This window comes from Crinia signifera, chromosome 1 (assembly GCF_055691185.1).
Source record: "Crinia signifera chromosome 1, ASM5569118v1, whole genome shotgun sequence".
Lineage (NCBI taxonomy): Eukaryota > Metazoa > Chordata > Amphibia > Anura > Myobatrachidae > Crinia > Crinia signifera.
In genome coordinates, this window is record NC_139217.1 from 396985586 (window position 1) to 397007820 (window position 22235).

At 44.2% G+C, this 22235-nt stretch overlaps 1 protein-coding gene across 1 annotated transcript in view; it reads right to left on the bottom strand.

Moving 5' to 3' along the window:
• Positions 1-22235, bottom strand: part of LVRN (laeverin) — a 135110-nt gene that overhangs the window by 39519 nt on the left and 73356 nt on the right. The window contains exons 10-11 of the mRNA XM_083151622.1: positions 16763-16929; positions 8990-9066 (exon numbers count right to left, since the gene is read on the bottom strand). Of these exons, the coding sequence (XP_083007748.1) occupies positions 8990-9066; positions 16763-16929 (244 nt within the window). The remainder of the gene's footprint in view (positions 1-8989; positions 9067-16762; positions 16930-22235) is intronic.

Sequence of the window (22235 nt, forward strand, 5' to 3'; positions counted from 1 at the left end):
CAGGGATCCCGCTCCGTCGGGCAATATCTGGTCCAGTTCCAGATTCTGGCGTCTGAACGCTCCTGGTGTGATGGGGCCTTATATGCAGCTTTCTGGCATGGCCTATCCGATCGTATTAAGGATGAACTCGCTACCAGAGACTTACCTTCAGGTCTAAGTGACCTTATTTCATTGTGTGTCAAAGCAGACCTACGCTTCCGAGAAAGGGCTATAGAACGTCACAAGAGCGCTCCAGTTAAAGTGCCAACTCCTCCGCCTTCTTTACCCACTGCTCCTGCGGTCCATTCCAAAGAAGAACCAATGGAGATAAACCGTTTCCGTTTGTCTCCAGGAGAACGTCGACGTTGACGGTTGGCACAGCTCTGCCTGTATTGTGCCGATTCTGCACATCAAATTTCTGCATGCCCAAAGCGTCAGGAAAACTCCTCCTCCTAGCCCGTCAAGGAGAGGGTAGGCTAGGCTAGGAGTAATTAAGTCCTCTCCATCAGCAACTGATTGTGTCCTTCCAGTTTCCCTACAAGTTGGTCAGCATTTCAAGACTGTCTCCGCACTTCTTGATTCCGGTGCCGCTGGCAACTTCGTTACTGCAGAACTGGTCCGCAAGTGGGGGTTGCCCACTGAAAATCTTTCCAAGACTGTCTTCCTTACTGCTGTGGATGGCAGTAGGATTCCTGATGCGACAGTCTCCCGCAGAACTTTACCACTTACAGTAAAAGTGGGAGTCCTGCACACTGAACTTTTGTCCTTCCTGGTTTTACCCCGAGCCACTCATGCTCTGGTTCTGGGTTTACCCTGGCTCCGTCTTCACAATCCTCGTCTTGATTGGAAGACATCGGAAATCCTTTCCTGGGATCCTTCCTGCTCCGGTACCTGTCTCCAAAAGGTACTCCCAGCTCGTCATTCTTCAGTTGATGCAGCAGACCTTCCGCCTCTTCCCTACCAAGAGTACTCAGATGTATTCAGCAAGTCTGGCGCTGATGTTCTACCTCCTCACAGACCGTGGGATTGCCCTATCGAACTTATCCCAGGCAAAGAACCACCCAGAGGTAGAACCTATCCTCTCTCTCTTCCAGAGACTCAAGCCATGACCAATTACATCAAGGAAAATCTGGCAAAGGGATTCATCCGTCCTTCGACTTCTCCTGCTGGCGCAGGATTCTTCTTCGTCAAGAAGAAGGATGGAGGCCTACGTCCCTGCATTGATTATCGCGGCCTCAATGACATTACAGTAAAGAACCGATATCCGTTGCCCCTCATCACCGAGCTGTTTGACCGTGTCAGCGGTGCAACCATCTTTACGAAACTCGATCTGAGGGGTGCATACAATCTCATCCGCATACGAGAGGGCGACGAGTGGAAGACGGCGTTTAATACCAGAGACGGCCACTATGAGTACCTCGTCATGCCCTTTGGGCTCAGCAATGCCCCAGCCGTGTTCCAGCACTATGTCAATGAGATTTTTCGGGACATTCTGTATCGTCATGTAGTTGTATATCTCGATGACATTTTAATCTACGCCAATAACATCACTGAACATCGTTATTGGGTCAAAGAGGTTCTGTCCCGGCTGCGAGCTAATCATCTCTACTGTAAACTGGAGAAGTGTGTCTTCGAGGTGAAGTCTATACCCTTCCTAGGGTACATTGTCTCCGGTTCTGGTCTTCAAATGGATCCAGGAAAACTGCAGGCCATCCAAGATTGGCCAATTCCCTCTTCGCTGAAAGGTATTCAACGTTTCCTGGGTTTTGCCAATTATTACAGAAAATTCATTCGGAACTTCTCTTCTATTGTGGCTCCCATCACTGCCTTGACTAAAAAGGGGTCTAATCCAGCGAAGTGGCCGGCAGAAGCCATCGAAGCCTTCCATCTGTTGAAACAGAGGTTCACTTCCGCTCCTGTTTTAAGACAACCTGATACCACCTTGCCCTTTATTCTCGAGGTTGATGCCTCCTCCGTGGGTGTCGGGGCAGTCCTCTCGCAGAAAGCGCCCGATGGTCGTCTTCATCCCTGTGGGTTCTACTCCCGTAAGTTCCTGCCTGCAGAGCGTAACTATGCCATCGGCGATCAAGAGCTCCTTGCCATCAAGTTGGCATTAGAAGAATGGAGATATCTTCTAGAGGGCGCTGTTCATGAGATCACAATTATCACAGACCACAAGAATCTTCTGTATCTCAAGTCTGCTCAATGTTTAAATCCCCGTCAAGCCAGATGGACACTTTTCTTTTCCAGGTTCCGTTTCAAGCTGTCGTTCTGTCCAGGGACACAAAACCGAAAAGCTGATGCCCTTTCCCGCTCATGGGAGCAAGAAAGTGAGTCTAAGTCCACACATCAACACTTTATTATTGATCCAGTGGCATTCTCCTCAACGAGAGTTTCAAATCTCACGCCCCCTACAGGGAAAAGATATGTAAAGCCAGCTCTAAGAAAGAAGTTGCTCTGTTGGGCGCATTCTTCAAAATTCGCTGGCCATGCAGGCATTCAGAAAACTTACGAGTTTATCACCAGGTCCTACTGGTGGCCGTCCCTCAAACACGATGTACAGGACTTTGTTTCCTCTTGTGCTAAATGTGCTCAGCACAAGACCAGTCGTCAGTCTCCTCCTGGGCAATTGATGCCACTGTCAGTGCCACATCGTCCTTGGACGCATATCTCTATGGACTTTGTAACTGATCTTCCAGAGTCTGACAAATTCACCACCATCTGGGTGATTGTTGACCGGTTCACCAAGATGGCTCACTTCGTTCCCCTCACCGGTCTTCCGTCAGCTTCCAAGCTGTCCCAGCTCTTCATCAAAGAGATATTCAAGCTTCATGGACTGCCTCTTGAAATCATCTCCGATAGAGGAGTCCAATTCGTAGCCAAAATCTGGCGAAGCCTGTGCTCCCTGCTTCAAATCAAGTTAAAGTTTTTCACAGCCTACCACCCTCAAACCAATGGCCAAACGGAGAGGGTGAATCAGGACCTTGAAGCATTTCTCCACACATATGTCTCTTCTTCCCAAGATGACTGGGCTCAACTCCTTCCATGGGCAGAGTTCTGCCATAATAACCAATATCATTCTTCATCAAATGTCACTCCATTCCTTGCCAATTATGGGTTTCATCCTCGAGTTCCTGACTTCACTCTGCAACCTGTGTCCTCTGTTCCAGCGGTCGACACGACCATCCGGCAATTCGTCAAATCCTGGAAGCTCATTCGTTCTTCACTTCTGAAGGCTTCAAGCAGGTACAAAAAATTTGCCGACAGGAAACGCAGAGCTGTGCCAGCCCTCCGTCCAGGAGATCGTGTCTGTTTGTCAACTAAGAATCTTCGATTGAGAGTGCCATCGATGAAGTTCGCTCCCCGATATATTGGTCCTTTCCCAGTTGAGCGAGTCGTGAATCCAGTAGCTTACAAGCTCAAGTTGCCGCCCTATTTGAAAGTGCCAGCTACATTCCACATTTCGCTGCTCAAGCCGCTGGTCTTGAATCGCTTTCATTCCAAGCTCCCCAAGGCTCCTAAGGTTTGCACCCAGCGTGGAACAGAATATGAGGTCAGTAAAATCTTGAACTCTCGCATCCGATATGGTCGTCTGCAATATCTGATCGATTGGAAGGGCTACGGCCCCGAAGAGCGATCATGGACCAATGCCATCGATGTCCATGCTCCCAGACTCATCCAGGCGTTCCACTCCAAGTTTCCCCGCAAGCCTAAAAGGTGTCCTGGGGCCACCCTTAAAGGGGGGGGTGCTGTCACGATCCGAGCTGTCAGACAGACTTTCTTACCGGCTAAGTGCCTCCGCAGGTTCAGCTTGCGGTCCAGACGTCATCTCTGCCGGCCTCCTGTCTCCCAGTGACAGTCCCCAGTGCACGGCAATCCACCTGTCCGCCGCCATTGCTCCCAGTATCCAGCATGGTGTGCACAAACACACTTTCCCGCCATAGCAGACATGGGGGCTGCCATGTTCTTCCCAGTCACATGTCTGTACTGTCCAATCCCGTTGGTTCTGATCTCCCTGTCATACTTCCTCGGCCAATCCTGGCCACCCAGTGGGGATAAGTATGCTGGGAGCTCTCAGAACCATTGCTAGTGCTTCAGTTGTCTCCAGTTATGGTCAGCTGTCCTTGTCTCCGTGCAAGTGTATTTACCTGCTGGTGTTGTCTTCCATGCTGCAGTGTGTTCCAGGTTGTTCCATCTCCTGTGAAGTCCAGGTTATTCCACTGCCTGTGATCCTGCCTCTCAGCCCAGCGACCAAGCCTAGCTCCGGGACTCTGGTCCTTCCGATGCTCCAGCATCATCCACCATCGATGTTTCATCGCTAATCCGATATTCCGGATCTCCTGCTTCCGTCCGTCATTCCGGACCCACAGTCATCTCCCGTCCGTCATTCCGGACCCACAGTCATCTCCCGTCCGTCATTCCGGACCAACAGTCATCTCCATATCCGATATCCGGATCCGATGTTCCACCATCGATACCATTCATCATATCTGTAAAGTATTGCAATCTGCATGAACTGTCATTATCCCTGCATACTTTACTGTCTGTCATTATTACAACCATCTGCAAATAAACTCCGGTTGTATTTTACCTCTGACTGCTTATTGGCTCTGGGTGCACTGTCGCGCAGTCCATGCGCAAGGGTCCTCTCCAACCTCCCCGGTTCAGGTACCGGTCCAGGTCCCCACCAGAGGTCTCAGTCTTGTCGACTGAGCCCCCTGGTGTGACACATGGAAGGGGATGCGGAATGAAAGGTGTACTCGGCCGGAGAAAAAACGACTGGACCTGCTGAGGGACTCTTAATTAAGACTATAGCCAAATTAAAATGTCAATTCAGTCTGTCAGGTCAGGCAAAAAGCGAGAAAACTCCGGATGCTGGGCCAACAGCAGAGCGTAGCTAATCCCCGAGTAGGAAGGACAAGGGTAGGGGTAACAAAGGATCACCCAGCATCCAAACAAAACAAACAAGACAGCACAGCGCGCTCAGGGCAGGAGGTGAGGCATAATATATTTCTTATAACTAGCAGAGTGCCACCTCCCTAAAGCCCTAATGTCCCCAATCATAAGATAAGATAAGATACTTTATTGTCATTGTAAAAAACAACCAGCACAGTTGCCAACACAACGAAATTACAAACTTAGTCCCAGAGGAGATACAACAGAAGACAACAGTGTTAACAGTTTAAGTTAAAATCACACACTGCGGTAGGAAAGAAGCTATTTTTCAGACGAGAGGTTCTAGCTTTTATACTCCTCAACCGTCTGTTTGATGGTAAAAAGGAAAAGGCATAATTGTAAGGGTGGTAATGATCTCGCATAATGCTATCTCTCTTACGTCTACAGTTTTTTACAAAAATATCTGAGATAGTGGGAAGGTCACAGCCGATAATAGTTTCAGCAGTATGTACTACCCTGGTTCATTTCTTCAAATCCTTAGTTAAGCTATTTCCAAACCATACTGTAATACAATAGGATAAAATACTTTCAATAACACAGCTGTAAAATCTGACTAAGTTTTCCTGGGAAAAATTGGCTGCCCTCAATCTCCTCAAAAAGAAGAGACGCTGTTGGGCTTTCTTAGCTATCAACCCAATATGAGAGGTCCACGATAGGTCCTCAGAGATAGTAGTCCCTAGTAACTTGAACTCCTTCACGCGTTCTACCTCCAAGTTGTCAATGAACAGTGGTTCTAATACAGTTTTCCTCCCCCTTCTAAAATCAATGATTATTTCTTTGGTTTTAGCCAGATTCAACAGAAGGTTGTTCTCCTTACTCCAGCTAATTAGAGTCTGAACCTCATCTCTATATGCTGATTCCTCGCCATTTGAGATGAGTCCCACTACTGTGGTATCATCAGCGAATTTAATGATTAAGTTGGAGTCAGACCGCGGGTGACAGTCGTACGTATACAGAGAGAATAAAAGTGGACTCAGCACACAGCCCTGAGGGGCGCCTGTACTCAATCTCTGCACCGATGACTCACACACCCCCAATTTAACATATTGGGGCCGGTCTAACAAGAAATCTAAAATCCAGCTACATAATCTGGGAGGAAAGCTTAAATTCAACAATTTAGTCGCTAAAATGTTAGGTATTATTATATTAAAAGCAGAGCTGTAGTCAACAAACAACAGTCTTACATACAAATTTGGTTTCTCCAAGTGTGAGAGCGAAGAGTGAACTACCGACAATAGTGCGTCTTCAGTGGATCTTTTGGGTTTATATGCAAATTGGTTATTATCAAAACCCGGTCGCCCGGCCGCAGCAGCAGATGTGGCCGCCCCAATGCGGAAGGAATGGGTACTGAATTCCCGAGGGGAGAGACCCATCCCCGCCTAACAGTGACGCAACATCCAGCGAAACTGATAAAGAGTCACCGGAGACTCATCATAATGCAAGAGCCAAGAGCCCTCGCGGGGCGGCCGCTCCAACTCATACTGCGAGGCAAGAGCCACCGGGCAAACCTCGACTGGACTCACGGGTGCTAATGCCACCCATTTACCCCTAGCGGCCTGATCAGTCTTGGACCGCCTAAGCCGGACCCATAGTGCCCCAGAATCTACGCATACATCAGACATCAGAAGGACTGCCTCTCTAGACTTAGCCGGCGCTACAATTTCAGACACCCGGAAAGCCCCATGGAATGCCAAAGAAAAGGCCAGGCGGAATAGAAGGGTCTCATACGCTGAGTCAGCGCATCGACCCACCCCATCCATCAGAGCCGGGAGCATGGAAACATCTATAGGACGCCGGGCATCCTGTGAAGTTATACGCATCCCCTCACGGGGCTCGCTGCGCTTGCCACGCTTCGGGCTCGCCACACTTTATATTCTCGACTCCACGCCGATGTGGATAGTAGGGGTATGAAAAGGTTGGAGGATGCGCACCGCCGCCCCTCGTGGGCTCGCTGCGCTCGCCACGCTTCGGGTTGGCGTCAATCGTGGGGTGTCGTTGAGGTGGTAAAATTGGGGGTCTGGGGAATACTTTAGGTACTTATGTATTATCTGGGCTCCCATGTTAAATGCACCCCATTTTTTCATACCCCTACTATCCAACTACGTATGGAGTTGATTTTATATAGTGTGGCGAGCGCAGCGAGCCACCGTGCCCGAAGCGTGGCGAGCGCAGCGAGCCCCGCGAGGGGATGCGGTCTCATAAGAAAAACGGGAGCCCAGATATTACATAAGTACCATACTTTACATTGAATCCAATGTAAAATAGGGTCCCAGGGGCCCTATTCACATTTGATTCAATGTAAAAATCGGGTCGATCGCGATGGTCGCATCGCATGCGATTTGGTCGCATGCGATGCGACCGACGCGTTTTTTCCGACACGATCACCCCGATACAAATTGGTGTGGCCGTGCTAGGAAACAAGTACCCTGTATTTTGTAAAAGGAAGTTTCACAAAAAAAAAAAGAATACATGATGGACCTTATTCTGGTCCACACGCAACGCTGTGAATTCTGCAGTGTTGCGTGTGGAATAAATGCTTGCCACTGCTCGCCCAGCCGCCCCCCCCCCCTTCCTTGCTCGGTGCGTTTCCTGCATGACTGCAAATGGATGTTTTGCATAAACATCCATTCGCAGCCTTGGTTGCGGGGGCCAAAACATTTGATGGTCACCGATCATCGAATGATTTGGAAGGAGCACACAAAACTAAAATACTCTCTGGTGTCTTAGTTTTGCGTGCTCCCTGTACAGGAAGACCCCCGGCAGCCACGTCACTGCCTATTTTCCATGGGAACACCCAGCATTTTCATGGATACACTCATGAAACGCTCAACGTTCCCATGGGCGCAGCCCCCCGCCCGCACTGGTAGTTGTGAACGGGACGGCGAACTAGCAGTCCTTCATGCCCGTCCACACCCAGCGTATGCACATGTGCTGAAATGCACATGCGCAGAACGAAAATATTGCTCCCTCATACGGACGCATGGGGGAGCGAGGCAACCAAAATAAGGCCCTTAGTTAAGTGGTAAAAATCAACATACGGTGTCAATTTTGGAATAAGCTGATTTCTGGTTCAAAGATAGTTTGCATTTTGTAATATAAAATTAAATGTAAAACAAAAACAAAAAATTGTGATTCTCTAGTAAACTTTTTATATATTATTTATAAACACAAACATATTTTTTTATCAAATCTATTTTAGCAAACTCTTGATTTTGGAAATCAGTTTTTTCTAGCAATTAATTTTGAGGCAACAAACAATTAAATCTATTGACAAAAACTTAGATTGGCACTGTCTTTTCTTTTTCTCAAATTCTGATTTAGATGCGATGTATTGATGTCTATACAGATGAAGCTGCTGTAGAGGGGGCAGGGGCTAGGGAAAGTATCGCCTGCCCCCGCCAGCTCCCGCCAGGGGGCGCGCGTGCACGAGACGCTTGTGTGCCCCGTGACAACGGAGCTGCCCGCTGCCATCCGCCTTTTGCCCCGCCAGTCCCCATCGCCGCCCCGAACCCCCTCCTAACCCTGCCCGTCTCCCCGAAGCAGAGATGGGCAGGGAGGCGCTGCCCAGTCGCCGTGATACTGGGACGCGCGTGAGACGCATGCTCTTCCCAGTCCACATCCGCCGATGCTCGTCGCTCCATCTGTATTTATGCTTTCTCACAATTTGTTAGGGTACCCCCACTTGGATATCTACTGTTCTGACACTATACACTCTTATCCCTACATTGCTTGCCCGAATGGCGCCTTCAGGTATTTGTTATATATTATTATATATTATCCTATGTATGGAGTGTTATAATTTGGTATACTGCTTCTCATGTTTATGTATGTTTCACATCTTTTGTAAGTACCCTCATGTGGAACCCTCTGACACTGTCTTTTACAGTATATACCCTTTGTCTCTATATCGCCATAACAAATGTGCCGGTATATATAGGTTATGTAATGGTTGAAACTTTAATAAAAATTACTCAATTTAAAAAATAAATAAATTTATATATTGACAAAATAACTAATGAACAAACAGCATTAGAAAGTGACCATGATTACTTACTTGTACGCGAGTCAAGCCATATTGTGGGCTGTTCAACACCATTTTTCATCCAAGAAACAGGAATAATCCATGTGTGACTGTAAGCAGAAAATAGACAGTATTAGTCAATCCTTTTTTTTTTTTTTTAGATAATTTTGTACTTAATATTTACACAGTCATTCATTTTAAATAAAATTGTGTGTTTTAAATATAAATAATAACTGAACGTCAGCTTTGTGTAAGCATTAGTGACAGGGCCAGTGCAAGGTTTCTCAACACCCCAGGCAAAACTACAGCTTCACCATCACCCACACACCAATTCTAACTATCTATACCCTCAGGTGAAAGTGTGGAGGTGGGGTCTTAGAAGTTCAGCGCTTGTTTGCATTAAGTTCAACAAGGATGCCTCTCTGAGAGTCATCCTTAAGGTCCATACACACTGAGCGATTATGCCCAGCGTGTATGGACAGCGATGACCGCTGTCAACGCTGGGGGGAAAGCCGCTTAGTGCATACACACTGAGCGGCTTTCCCCCTGCCCGGTGCGTTCAGCGCGGGGGGGGGGGAGGCGCTTTGCATAGAGCAGCACTATGCAAAGCCATCCTCACAGCAGCTCATCTGCTAGTAATACCAGCAGATGATCGGCTTTCCCAGTGATTATGCAGGAGCGCGTATCACTGCGCATCGCCGGGCCATACACACTGGTCGGCTTTGAGGTGAAAGCCTCTCAAACTTGCTGTCTTGAGCGGCTTTCAGCTCAAAGTCGCCCAGTGTGAAAGGGCCTTTAATGTTGTGATAGACTCAACATGCCCCCAGATTTGCATTAAGTTTAATAAAGATGCCTCTCTAGGAGTCATGCTTAATTTTTGTGATAGACTCAGGTGCCCCCAGATTCTGGAGACCCTAGGTGGCTCCAGATTTTCTGTCTCTTGAAGAGTTATTGTACTTAATGGAATTATCTGCACCAACAACATTTCCTGTTCATCAATGCAAGTCTTTGGCTGTTTATAGCTGGTGAAAGACGCTGCAGTCAGTAGTGGGATTAGAGTTTCAATGCTGATGGGATAGGAGGTGTGAAATCAAACTGCCCCCTACTGGACAGCTGCTGGAATACAATATTATGTTAAAATTGCTTTATACTGAACCTCCTGTTCTAACAGACATGGCGGATTCAATTCACGGTTTTGTCTGTTCATAAGCAGCCAAGATGCTCTAGACTAGAGTGTACATTCAGCAGCTCAACTGCACCAGGTAATTTCATTAGGTGACTGGTCTCTGTGTTAGCTTGTGATTGGCCTTTGTTCCTGTTATATGGCAGGAAGGCCTTAGCCTCCATGATGGTTTATGTCCTGTTATATAACCTGCAGGTCCTGCTGTATTGATGAAACTCTGCACTGCTGAAGTCCTGGCTCTTCACTTTATTTTTCAGACTTGTCTAAACTCTCCTGCCTTTGCATTCCTTGCCAATTCAATGAAAATACTCCTTCTCTGTACCTGGATCCTGTTATTATATGGCTATATGGTTCTGCCTTCCCTGAAACATACTACCCCTACATTACCTGAATTACCAGTAAATAGCTTCCCTGAATCTTGCATACAGTATGTATTGGGCTGTAAATTTTTGTGTTACATCTGCCCAGGGGCATAACCATACCTCCCAACTTTTGATGATCCCGCGGCGGGACCCTGCTGAAATTTTGGGGGCGTGGCCTAATTTCGGGGGCGTGGCCTATACTCGCGTCTTACCCACGAGGCCACGCCCCCATTTTGCCACTATGGGGGCATGACCCAGAGGCTCTGTGAGCCTCTAGCCATGCCCCCAGCCCCCTGGCTACGGGAATAGATGCTGTGCGCATGCGCACATCGTTTATTCCCCGCTGCTTAGCAGCCGACAGGGGGGACTCCCAACAGCCCCCCCTCAGCGCGGGACAATGCCGCCCGCGGGTGGGACAGAGGGACAGGCCCTGATAATCGGGACTATGCCGCTGAAATCGTGACTGTTGGGAGATATGGCAAAACTGCCAGAGTCAATAGAGGCGCCATCCTCCGGGCTTCAAGCCCCAAAAGGCCACCTGCATGTACAACAGCAGATGTTTGGTTACAAGTGTGCCCGCTGCTCTTTGAAAGGAGCTTTGCGATGTACCTATTGTTGCTGCATAATATAGTTAATCGTTATATATGCAAAATTGTCAGCTTTGTGCAAGTAGCTACTGTAAGTTCAAGGCATTCATACAAAGGCAGGATTTAATAAAACTGTTTTTGGTACTTGTGTAGTTTCATGGCAGCAGCCTAAGCTACGTTGTCAGCGTAGCCCAACGGCTGCCTAGCGTAGCAGCGTAGTAAGTGTAGTGTCTCCGCGGCAGCCCTGCGTAGTTAGCATAGTCAGCATAGTGTTCCCGCGGCTGCCCTAGTCACTGTACTGACAGGCAGCATAGTCACCGTACTGTCCCCGCGAGCTCCAGCTTTGTGCCCAGCGTCCCCAAGAATAACTGAGACACAAAAGTTCCTGAGACGCACAAGCTTCTCAGACGCTTGTGCATCTCAGTTATTCTAACGGCAGGGTACGGCAACCCTGCCCATGTCCACTTCAGGGAGACGGGGTTAGGGGTTCGTAGCATGTGCGTCTCCTGCACAAAGGGGGGTGTGAGCACATGTGCGTCTTATGCACAATAATGACGCATTTACCAGTGCTCCATGTCACATACTGGCAAATGCCCCCTGCGAGGGGACGTGTTACGCATCCTCCCAACCTCTTCATACCCTCACTATCTACGTGGGTGTGGATTACTTCACATATATTCTGCGGCCCCTCGCGGGGCTCGCTACGCTTGCCACGATTCGGGTTCGGTGGCTAGCTACGCTCGGCACACTTTATAAAATCAACTCCATGCCAACGTGGATAGTGGGGGTATGAACAGGTCGGGAGGATGAGTAACGCCTGCGCTCGCCGCACTTCGAGCTGGCATGGATAGTGGCGGTATTTAAAGAAAACATTTACACCTGGCATATCATGCATCTGAAACAGTAATGACGACATGTGTTAACTGGTAACTGGATTTTAGTGAACAATAAAGAAGAAAGAAAGCAATGAACAATGTACAATAATATCAAATAACAAGTCCAAGAATCTATAAAAACAGTAATTCTTCACTTTCTGCATTGCCTTCAAATGCAGCTGATGTTGACGCAGCTACGTCAGCATTTGTGTCGGATGATTTGTTGACTGTTGGGATCAGAGTTATAGTGCATGTCAAATGCGCAGGAAAGCGTTCTCTGCTCCAAGTGTTTTGCGCCAAATAAACTCCTGCAGGTAGGAGTCAAGGTATTGGCGGGTAATGCCCCTGTGTCTCTTGTTCCTCCACTTGCATGACCCCCAGAGCCTTTAAATGTTTTGGGTATGAACCTAAGTGTCTGGGTCCACGAAATTGTAGTGGTGGGTGACGTGCGCATGATGGTAACTCGCCTGCTCAAGTTGTTGAGTGTTGTACATGCGTCAACAGTCAAAGTATATAGTGGTACCTGGTTCAATATTCGTCTGGATGGCGGACATCAGGGTGCTGGCATCACGGCTGGCCACAGGTGTTACGAAACATTCACAAGTCTCACGAGATATGCCACCAAACAGCCACTGTTGAGGCAGGACGTGTCCAACATGATTTTTTCGCTGGACAAATAAACTTTCATCCACCTAAACTATTTTGCCAGGCCCGCCAATCCGGCGTTGGGGCTGTGACATCAAATCCAGGGTACACGCCTCCCGCATAAGGTTGTTGCAATTTTTTGGGAAATCATGAGGTGGCGCTTACAAAATGTAATGCTTGTTAGCGCCTCTGCCCAAGAAAATATGAACCATAGAAGGGTCATAAATGTCAGGTGACATCCTTGAAACCATTGAGCGTCCCGGAGACTAACCTTCTAGCCACAGCTTCTAATGTGGCAGCGCCACATCCGCTTATTTATATTAAGCCTCAAAGGATGCCCTTTGACACAGGTCTGTGGCAGCAAGTGGTGGCGTTGTAAAAACTGCACCGACTCCTCCTCTGTCTGCGGCAGGTAAAAAGATGGTTAATGCTGCGGCAGCCATAACTGACACAATTAAATCAGTGGTGACAGAATGTTGACTGACTACACTAACTACGTAAGCTAAGGCTAGCTCCAGGTATCCGCGCTGCTGTACGCTGATTCTGACAGGGACGCTAACTACTTAAGTGGCCGCAGGAACACTATGCTGATTCTGACAGGGACGCTAACTATGCTAACTACGCTGGCCGCAGGAACACTTACTATGTAACTGCCACCGTTCTGGCCGCAGGAACACTGAATACATAACTGCCGCCATGCTAACTACTTAAGCGGCCGCGGGAACACTACACTGATTATGACAGGGCCGCTGGCCGCGGGAACACTACACTGATTCTGACAGGGACGCTACACTGACTACATAACTGCTGCCGTGAAAGTACACAAGTACCCTGTTTTTTTCCCCCAGATTTGTAATTTGAACACATTTGTACATATTACTTGTGATGATTTTATACTCCAAATTGTATTTTTGAAGGGTTGAACTAAACATAGTCAATAATGGGGCATATGTATTAAGCCTTAACAAGAGATAAATGTAAGGGTTATAAAGAGAGATCAGCCAGAGTTCAGCCAATCAGCTCCTTACTGACTTTTTTCAAACACAGCCTGTAACATGGCAGTTAGCAGGTGATTGGCTGGATGTTTATCTCTCTTTATCACCCTTGCATTTATCTCTTGTTAAGGCTTAATACATCTGCCCCATTGTGTGACACTTACAAATGTTACTATTCTATATACCAACAGAAGTAGACCAATATCCCTTTCATGTCGTAAAGCTGGGTCGCCCATTATACAGAGGGTGACCCGGGTTTATCCCTTCTTATAACCCAGGTCAAATTGCCAGGTTAGTTGACCCGGGTTATAAGCGGTGGTGCTTCCACAACGACCTGGGTCCATACAGCACCAACTCAGCAATACCCTCCTATTTAAATTTCATGTTTCCTAACATTTTGGATAGGTGCTGGATGGCATGCTCCAATGAGGGCACTATCATGCATGCTGTATATGGTGGTCCTGCCCAAAAAGTTACCACTCTCCTCTTGCAACTATTTAAGGTGGGGATTCCTTCAAGACCCAATTTTTTCCTCCGCCCCTTGAACCTTCCTCTCTTTTCTAGACACCAAAATAAATTGGAATCGCATGTTATCTCTGCTATGACTTGCCAAATAGTAGCCGATTGGAAGAATCCTATACCTTCCCAATTTTTAGGCAGTTGTGTCCCATATATTGTATGTATAAGATGAAGTATAGTGCGGCTATTTATACGTCAATCATCTACATTTTGAATAAGGTATGGGGTCCTTGATTAGCCTCTCATAATGCTTCTTCCCAAATTACATCTGACATACTTTAAAATACTCAGTATGTTTTATATCTGTTATGGTGTATTTTATCTGCCCTATTTATAAATAATCTGCTTAACCCTTTGAGTGCCAACATCTCTGTAAGAGATGCAAAAAATATCTCTTAAAATGCCAGTGTTGCTCACATTTGTTATATAAATTTAAATAAAAAATGTTATGTAAAAAATATCATATTTCCTATATAAGGTAACCATTGCAGGTCATTATGATGAATAAAAATATTTGCGTGGCAATTTTCACACCTATTTTCACAAATTCCCTAGGCACTCAAATGGTTAATACACAGTATTCTAAAAAAAAAAAAAAAAAAATCACCCATGCAACGCAGATTCAATTTCATCAAGCTTTGTACCAAGGGAATGGCGAATAGTAGATGTAGTACCATTATTCAAAAAGGGAACTAAAACACATCCAGAAAAGTATATATGTGAAAGCCTGACATCGATATTGGGGAAATTATTGTAGGGAATATTAAGGGATAGCATTCAGGAGTACTTGTAGTGCAATAAGATTATTAGTTAGAACCAGCCTGGATTTGTGAAGGATTGGTCATGTTAAACTAACTTAATTAGCATCTATGAGGAACTGAGTGGGAACATAGACCATGGTAATGCAGTAGATGTGGACTACTTAGATTTTGCTAAGGCCTTTTACACTGTGGGTGACATTTAATAGTATAGAAATAGTTTGACTTTTGTGAATTTTAGTCAAAAATCGCACACATTTAATAGGATGCGAATTGCAGTAAAATCACATTTTGCTGCAAAAATTGCACATTTTGATTTTTTTTCTCACACTTCAATTAGCATCCAGATGTTTTCCCATTATAAAGTATACAACTTGCAAATTTTTATAGGATGCGATTTTTGGAAAACATTATCAAAAAGAATCACAAAACAAATAGACCATGCCAACATGCCAAGTTTGACAAGACTCACTCCTCTAGGCTTCTCCTTATTGGCTGGTGGGTGGTACTAACCCCAGTATGTGGTAGGAGCCGAGAAAATAAAAAAGCTGATTAGTGGCTTCCCATTCATTTGTATGGGCTTTTTTTCTTTTTGCAGCTTGGCTCAATGCTCCTCCTGTCCGGCTCTATGTTACCATTGACGGCTTTTCGGCGTCCCCCGCCCGCCGATCCCCGGGAGTTTCATGTGATAAATTGCATGCAAAACTTGGCACATCAAGTGCCTAATCGTGTGTGACCCCTCCTGGGGAGCTACCAGGACAATCAGGTGGCACGAATGCACTGTATGGGGGCCTTTAGACATGCATTAGTTAGACATTGACAAGTTAGACATGCATAAGTTATACATGCAGTAGTTCAACAGTGACAAAAGTAATGACGCACGTAAAATGTCGACATGAAAAATCAATATGTGTACATGGACACCATATCAGTGTACCACGTGTTCTCGCTGAGCTTGTGCATATTCTATTCTTCCTCTATGCCCACTGGGATGCTAAAGTATGAACAAGTAAGTTTAAAAAAAGTAGATTTGGGATATTGAGTGTGTCCGCATGTCTAACTAATGCATGTCTAACTTTTGTCAATGTCTAACTAATGCATGTCTAACTTTTGTCAATGTCTAATGCATGTGTAATTTTTGTCAATGTGTAACTAATGCAAGTCTAACTTTTGTCAATGTGTAACTAATGCATGTGTAACTTTATTCAGTTGGTAACTAATTCATGTCTAGCTTTTGTCAATTTCTAACTAATGCATGTCTAACTTTTGTCAATGTCTAACTAATGCATGTCTAACTTTTGTCAATAGCTAACTAATGCATGTCTATTTTTGGTTAATGTCTAACGAATGCATGTCAAACTTTTGTTTGGTGTCGATCCACTGACTGTCTGACTAGACATTGTTAGCCCTCTGGTACCCCAAACAAAGATCACTGTAAATTTTGCTATAGCAACACATATGTCTCACTAGTAAGCCTGCTCGAAGCAAAAGCTTTGAAAGCTAGTCTGCTACCTTCTATGTTTGTGCATATGTGAGAAAGATATGTAGTTTCACTCTCTGCCAGCAGATGGCAGTGTGGACATTTAATCTAAATCACTAATTATGCAAATACCTATTGTAAGTCAGGTATTAGGCCATGGCATTTCTTAACCCTTTGTTTTTACCAATAATTAGGGAGATACTGTACACTGATGTTAATAATAGTAGAGAAATAATGTGAATATTCTATAATCAACAGTAGCAAACAGCAACAGTAGAAAAATAGAGATCATAGCTTGACCGTGCAGCATATAAAATACTCATACTATAAAAAAAAAAAAACATGTTGTATTGTTAGTTGTGTTGCACTCGCTATACTTTGTTTTGTAGAACACAAACATACTTGTCACTTGTGACGTTTTCAGAATCGGCTGCCTTGAACTGCTCTTGGCTGAGTCCTCCAGTAGATGTGTTTAGGGTTAACAGCGGTATGCCTTTTTGCCACGTCCATGTGTCCATGATGCTTTTCAATGATGTTGGTAATTTAACTTCATCCTGATCATCTATAAACTTAGAAAATGACCAGTGTTGTTGTTTTCTATCAAAAATAAGTATCAACGTATAAAAAATGACCTAAAGATAAATAAAGGTGCCTATACACGGTACAATTATTGTATGCAATTTGGACTAGATCGCATTGCATCGCATATGTTTTGCAATGCAATGACATGCAATGAGAAGCAATCTAGTACTAAAAGTATGTGCAGCACATATTTTTTGAGCTGTGCGATGAGATGTGTTCGGGAGCAACCAACAATTGTACCGTGTATGAGCACCTTAAGAGTCTGGGTTCTGGTTCTCAAAGGTCCTTGAAATCAGTTGATTTCAATAGAAATGTCACCACATTTTTCTATCAGTCAAAAATTATAAGATATGATACCATCTCCACCCAGAGTGAAATAAATACAGGCTGAGTATCCCTTATCCAAAATGCTCGGGACCAGAAGAATTATGGATTATTACGTATTTTGTAAAATTTGTATATTTGAATGAAGTATCTTGAATTTATGTTGTATAAACACATCAAACACATGAAATACACACAAATATATTTTATTAATGAAACAAGGTTTTAAAACATGAAACAAAGTTTGTATACAATCTCAGACACTGAATGCCAAGTAATCATGTCCTTGCACATATTTTTTACATGTTATTTCCACCGTAGTGCCAGTTACAGATGTAGCCGGTAGGTTTTTAGCAATAAATAAATAAATAAATAAAAGTACATTTTGGAGACTATGGTTTTGGAATGATTTGGATAATGGATATTTGGGTAAGGGATACTCAACCCGTATTAATATGTGTGAAATATATGAAACCATGTATAATAAAAACAATATGTTCCTTGTAGAGGCACAACAGCAGTCCACTTTTTGTAATGGCCCACATATATTAAGTGGATAGTGATAAAGAGTTAAGAAGTACTAGCCAATCTGCTCTTAATTGCCATGTTACAGGATGTGTTTGAGAAATTAAAGTTAGGAGCTGATTGGCTGGTACTTTATCATAAAAACATAGAAACATAGAATTTGACGGCAGATAAGAACCACTTGGCCCATCTAGCCTGCCCCTTTTTTAAACATGTTACCTCAAACCATATTTGATCCTTATTTTTTGTAAGGATATCAATATGCCTATCCCAAGCATGTTTAAATCGTTCTACTGTATTTGCCTCTACCACCTCTGATGAGAGGCTATTACACTTATCTACTACTCTTTCTGTGCAGTAATTCTTCCTCAAATTTCCCCTGAATCTTCCTCCCTCTAGTGTCAGTGCCTGTCCTCGTGTTCTGCTGTTCCTCTTCCTGTGATGAATGTCTCCCACCTGTACCTTGTTAAAACCCTTGATATATTTGAAAGTTTCTAGCATGTCCCCCCTTTCCCTTCTCTGCTCTAAACTATACATATTAAGATCATTTAGTCTTTCTGGGTAAGTTTTGTATTGTAGGCCATGCATCCTTTTTAGGTGCCCTTCTATGTACAGTCCCTAATGTATTTATATCCTTTTGTGGATATGGCCTCTCGAACTGGACACAGTACTCTAGATGAGGTTGTACCAATGACCTATACAGTGGCATTATTACTTCTTTCTTTCTACTGCTGATTCCTCTCCCTTTGCAACCAAGCATCTGACTTGCCTTCTTCATTGCTTTGTTACATTGCCTACCTGCCTTTAAGTCCCCTGAAATAGTGACACCTAGATCTCCTCAGTAGTTTCCTTTATAGTGCCATTTATATTATATTTCGTCTTTGGATTTTTGAGACCCAAGTGCATGATTTTGCCATTAAACTGTAGTTGCCATGCTCTTCACCATTCCTCTAATCTACCTAAATCATCAATCTTTTTTTTTACCGCTTCGAGTATGTCTACCCAGTTGCATACCTTTGTGTCATCTGCAAAAACGCACATTTTACCCTCAATTCCATTTGAAAAATCACCAATAGTGCAGCTTGTCCTAGTCTGTTTTCCCTGTCAGCATCATGTGAAGCCTGAGATCCGTGTCCGTGTAGTTCACCACCTTATCCCTCTGCAGAAGGGTCCGGTTCCTGTCCTGTCTCCTGGTACCGGCTTCTGGGTAATCTGACCCACACCAGTATTGAGATAAGTGCCCTTTGTGATCTAGGCATCAGTCCTTTCTAGTTATTGTAGTTTTCAGGAGTACTCTGTGTGGAGTTAAATGGTCTCTCTGTTGCACTGGCAAACAATTATTAGTACTGCTGAGCTAGCCGGTTCAGAGTTGTATCAACTTTCTGTACTAGTGCATACATGTCAAGGTCAAGTTTTCATGGTATTGTTTATTGTTTAACACCTTCATGCATTGTTGCATTTATGGTAGTCTGTTAGGATGCTGTGTTGCTGCACCCTACTACACTATACTCCTAATTGATCCATTCAGCTGTCACTAGTTGAACTGCTGGAGGATTCCCCCCATGGAGGACAGCCGTGCCACATTTTGCTTTGTGTCCCATTGTTACGGGTTTTAGTTAGCTTTCCACTTGTCTGCTCCGGAAGCGGTGGATACCTTGTTTCCTTGCAAAGTCCTGGTGGCACCGGGTTTGGGGTGAACCTAATTTACCCCTTCGAACATGGCTATTATAGGTGAAGTCTTAGCTCTGCAGGTGCCTATAACCTCTGGAGGGATTAACAGAGTCAGGGTTGGGATTGTAGCCCATCCTCACCTATATGCTCCTGGTTATTGTCTGTCCTATGTCCCATATTCAGTTTATGTCATTTATTTATCCTTATCATCCAGCAACTGCTCCAGGATCCTTATCTGCTAGAGTTCCCTATAGAACAGGGGTTTATCCTAACATTCTGAATGGATAACAATCTTATCCATTATACCATCTTAGAATCCAATCCCAAGCTTTCAGTCTGCGATGTGGGACAGTGTCAAAATCCTTACTAAAGTCTCGATAAGCTACATCTACAGCCCCACCTTGATCTATTACTTTAGTCACCCAGTCAATAAGATTTGTTTGACATGATCTTCCCCCAGTAAACCTATGTGGTTTCGGATCCTGTAAATTGCTGGTTTTGAGATATTCTACAACTCTTTGTTTTAAGAGTGTTATCACTCGTTATCACTCTCCACTTTATCACTTGTTTGTTCCTATATTCTCTTTATAGCGATACTCTTTTCTCACAGGAACACAACGAATGATGTAGCAATTATTTTTATCTTTTGTTTTGATAAAGCCAAAATAGGCAACGGAATCCAAAATACAGAGTTGCTACATCATTTGTTGTGTTCCTGAGAATGAAACAGTCTATAAATTGGTAAATTGTTTTATTATGTTATTGTATATTCGTATCACTGAGCAAAGAAAGCCAGGAGGAAAAAAAGCATCTCTATAAAGAGAACAGTGAATAGACTACTGTGTTACCTTTACAATAAACATATTGTATTATTCATAGTTGCATATATATCAGCTTTATTAATATTTGTAGCGCCCTGGCGGTACATGGTTTCATATTTTATACCTTTTTTCATCTAACAAGATACCAAGGGTCCCTCCTGTTTTCAAACTTCACACTAGTGTCCTGTGAAATAAAGTACAGATAGAGAAAAAGGCAATGACAGGGAATGGAAGAGAATATGGTTTTGCAGTAATTAAATTTCACTTAGTCCAGCTGTGCACCAACTGAGGCAGGACAGACTTTACTGACCATTCAGTATAAACTGAGATTAATCACAAGCAGCAATAAATCATCAATACACAAGGCAAACAGTAGCTTATCATAAGGAATAATAAAAATGAGAATAAAACCCTGTATAACATTTCCAAAATATAAAAAGTCTACCACATTTTTAACACAATAATCTCTGCAGCAGAAAATGTATAATTGGTGGAATGAAAACATATCACATACATTGGAAAATCTGTATGTACGAGCACACGCCTTACATTTGGGTTCTTCCTAGCCAGACGTTCATCGTCTGCAAAGCTACTCTGTCAGTCACTTCATTGGTTACCTGTATTCTACCGTATTCAATACAAAATTATTTTACTTACACACAAAGCCATAAACCTAACTACACCAACATACATATATTCTCTTATCTAAAAATATCTTCCATCTCGACCTCTATGCTACTCACCACACTCATTAATCACTCCCATTCCCGATTTCAGGGCTTTCTTCGGGCTGCCCCCTCTCTGTGGAATGCCCTCCCAAGCACAATAAGACTCTTGTCCAGTATCCAAACCTACAAGCGTTCCCTGAAAACTCACCTCTTCAGGCAAGCTTATTCCAGAACCAGCCACTTAACCTTCATATACCGTTCCTATCTAATCACATCCCCATAGTACAGTCCACACATATCCACTATCTTTCTTTTTCACATTTTCCATCCTCCTGACCCATTGCCAAACTGCTGGGTCACTGTATCATACAGCACACCAGGAACCTTTGCATGCAATAAAGAATATCTATCCTAGTGTATCAATTTCTATTTCCCTATTGATTGTAAGCTTGCGAGCAGGGCCCACATACCTTTGACTGTCTGCAAATACCCAGTTTTTTGTATCAGTATCTCCTATTGTAAAGCGCAATGGAATATGCTGCGCTATATAAGAAACTTTTAATTAATAAATAAATAATATTGACTAATTAATTTATTTATTTAGAAAAATATCTTTATTAAATATTTTATGGTATTATCAGGGCAGATGTCGCAAATAAGAAAAACATGGTCAGTACAGAAATAAAAGAAAAGACAACTGCTGCAGAACAAAACAAGCAATGACAGATCCGGTAATTATAATATCTGATCATCTATATTTCTGAAAAAGACATTTACCAGGATATATTAAAAATCACATCCTGGAACAAGGGTTCCAAAAGAAGTCATCACCTCAAAACTTTTTAGACTTCTTTATTGGGAAGTGATTTCTGTAAATAGTAACCCATAGGCTACAACAACTAACGCCATCTGGAATACTGGTACATTAGTCAAGAAACCAGCACCCAAAGGTTACTATCTCTCATACCTGCTGGGAATACATATGGATGACCACTGGAGGGTCATCCATATGGATGACCCTCCAGTGGTCATGCCGGCATCCCGAAGGAGGGAATCCCGACAGGTGTCAGGTAAGGATATTTACCTTCCTCCAGCACCCCCTAACCCACCCTTTTTGCAACCTAACCCTAATTCTCCCCTCTCTACCCAACAGTCTGACCCTAACCGTCCCCACTAGTGCCTAAACCTAACAACTGTAAAACCTACCTGAACCTACCCCCCCCTCTCCACTGCCTAACCCTCCCTTCTAAGGGCCTAAACCTAACCCCCCTCCCCACAGACTAC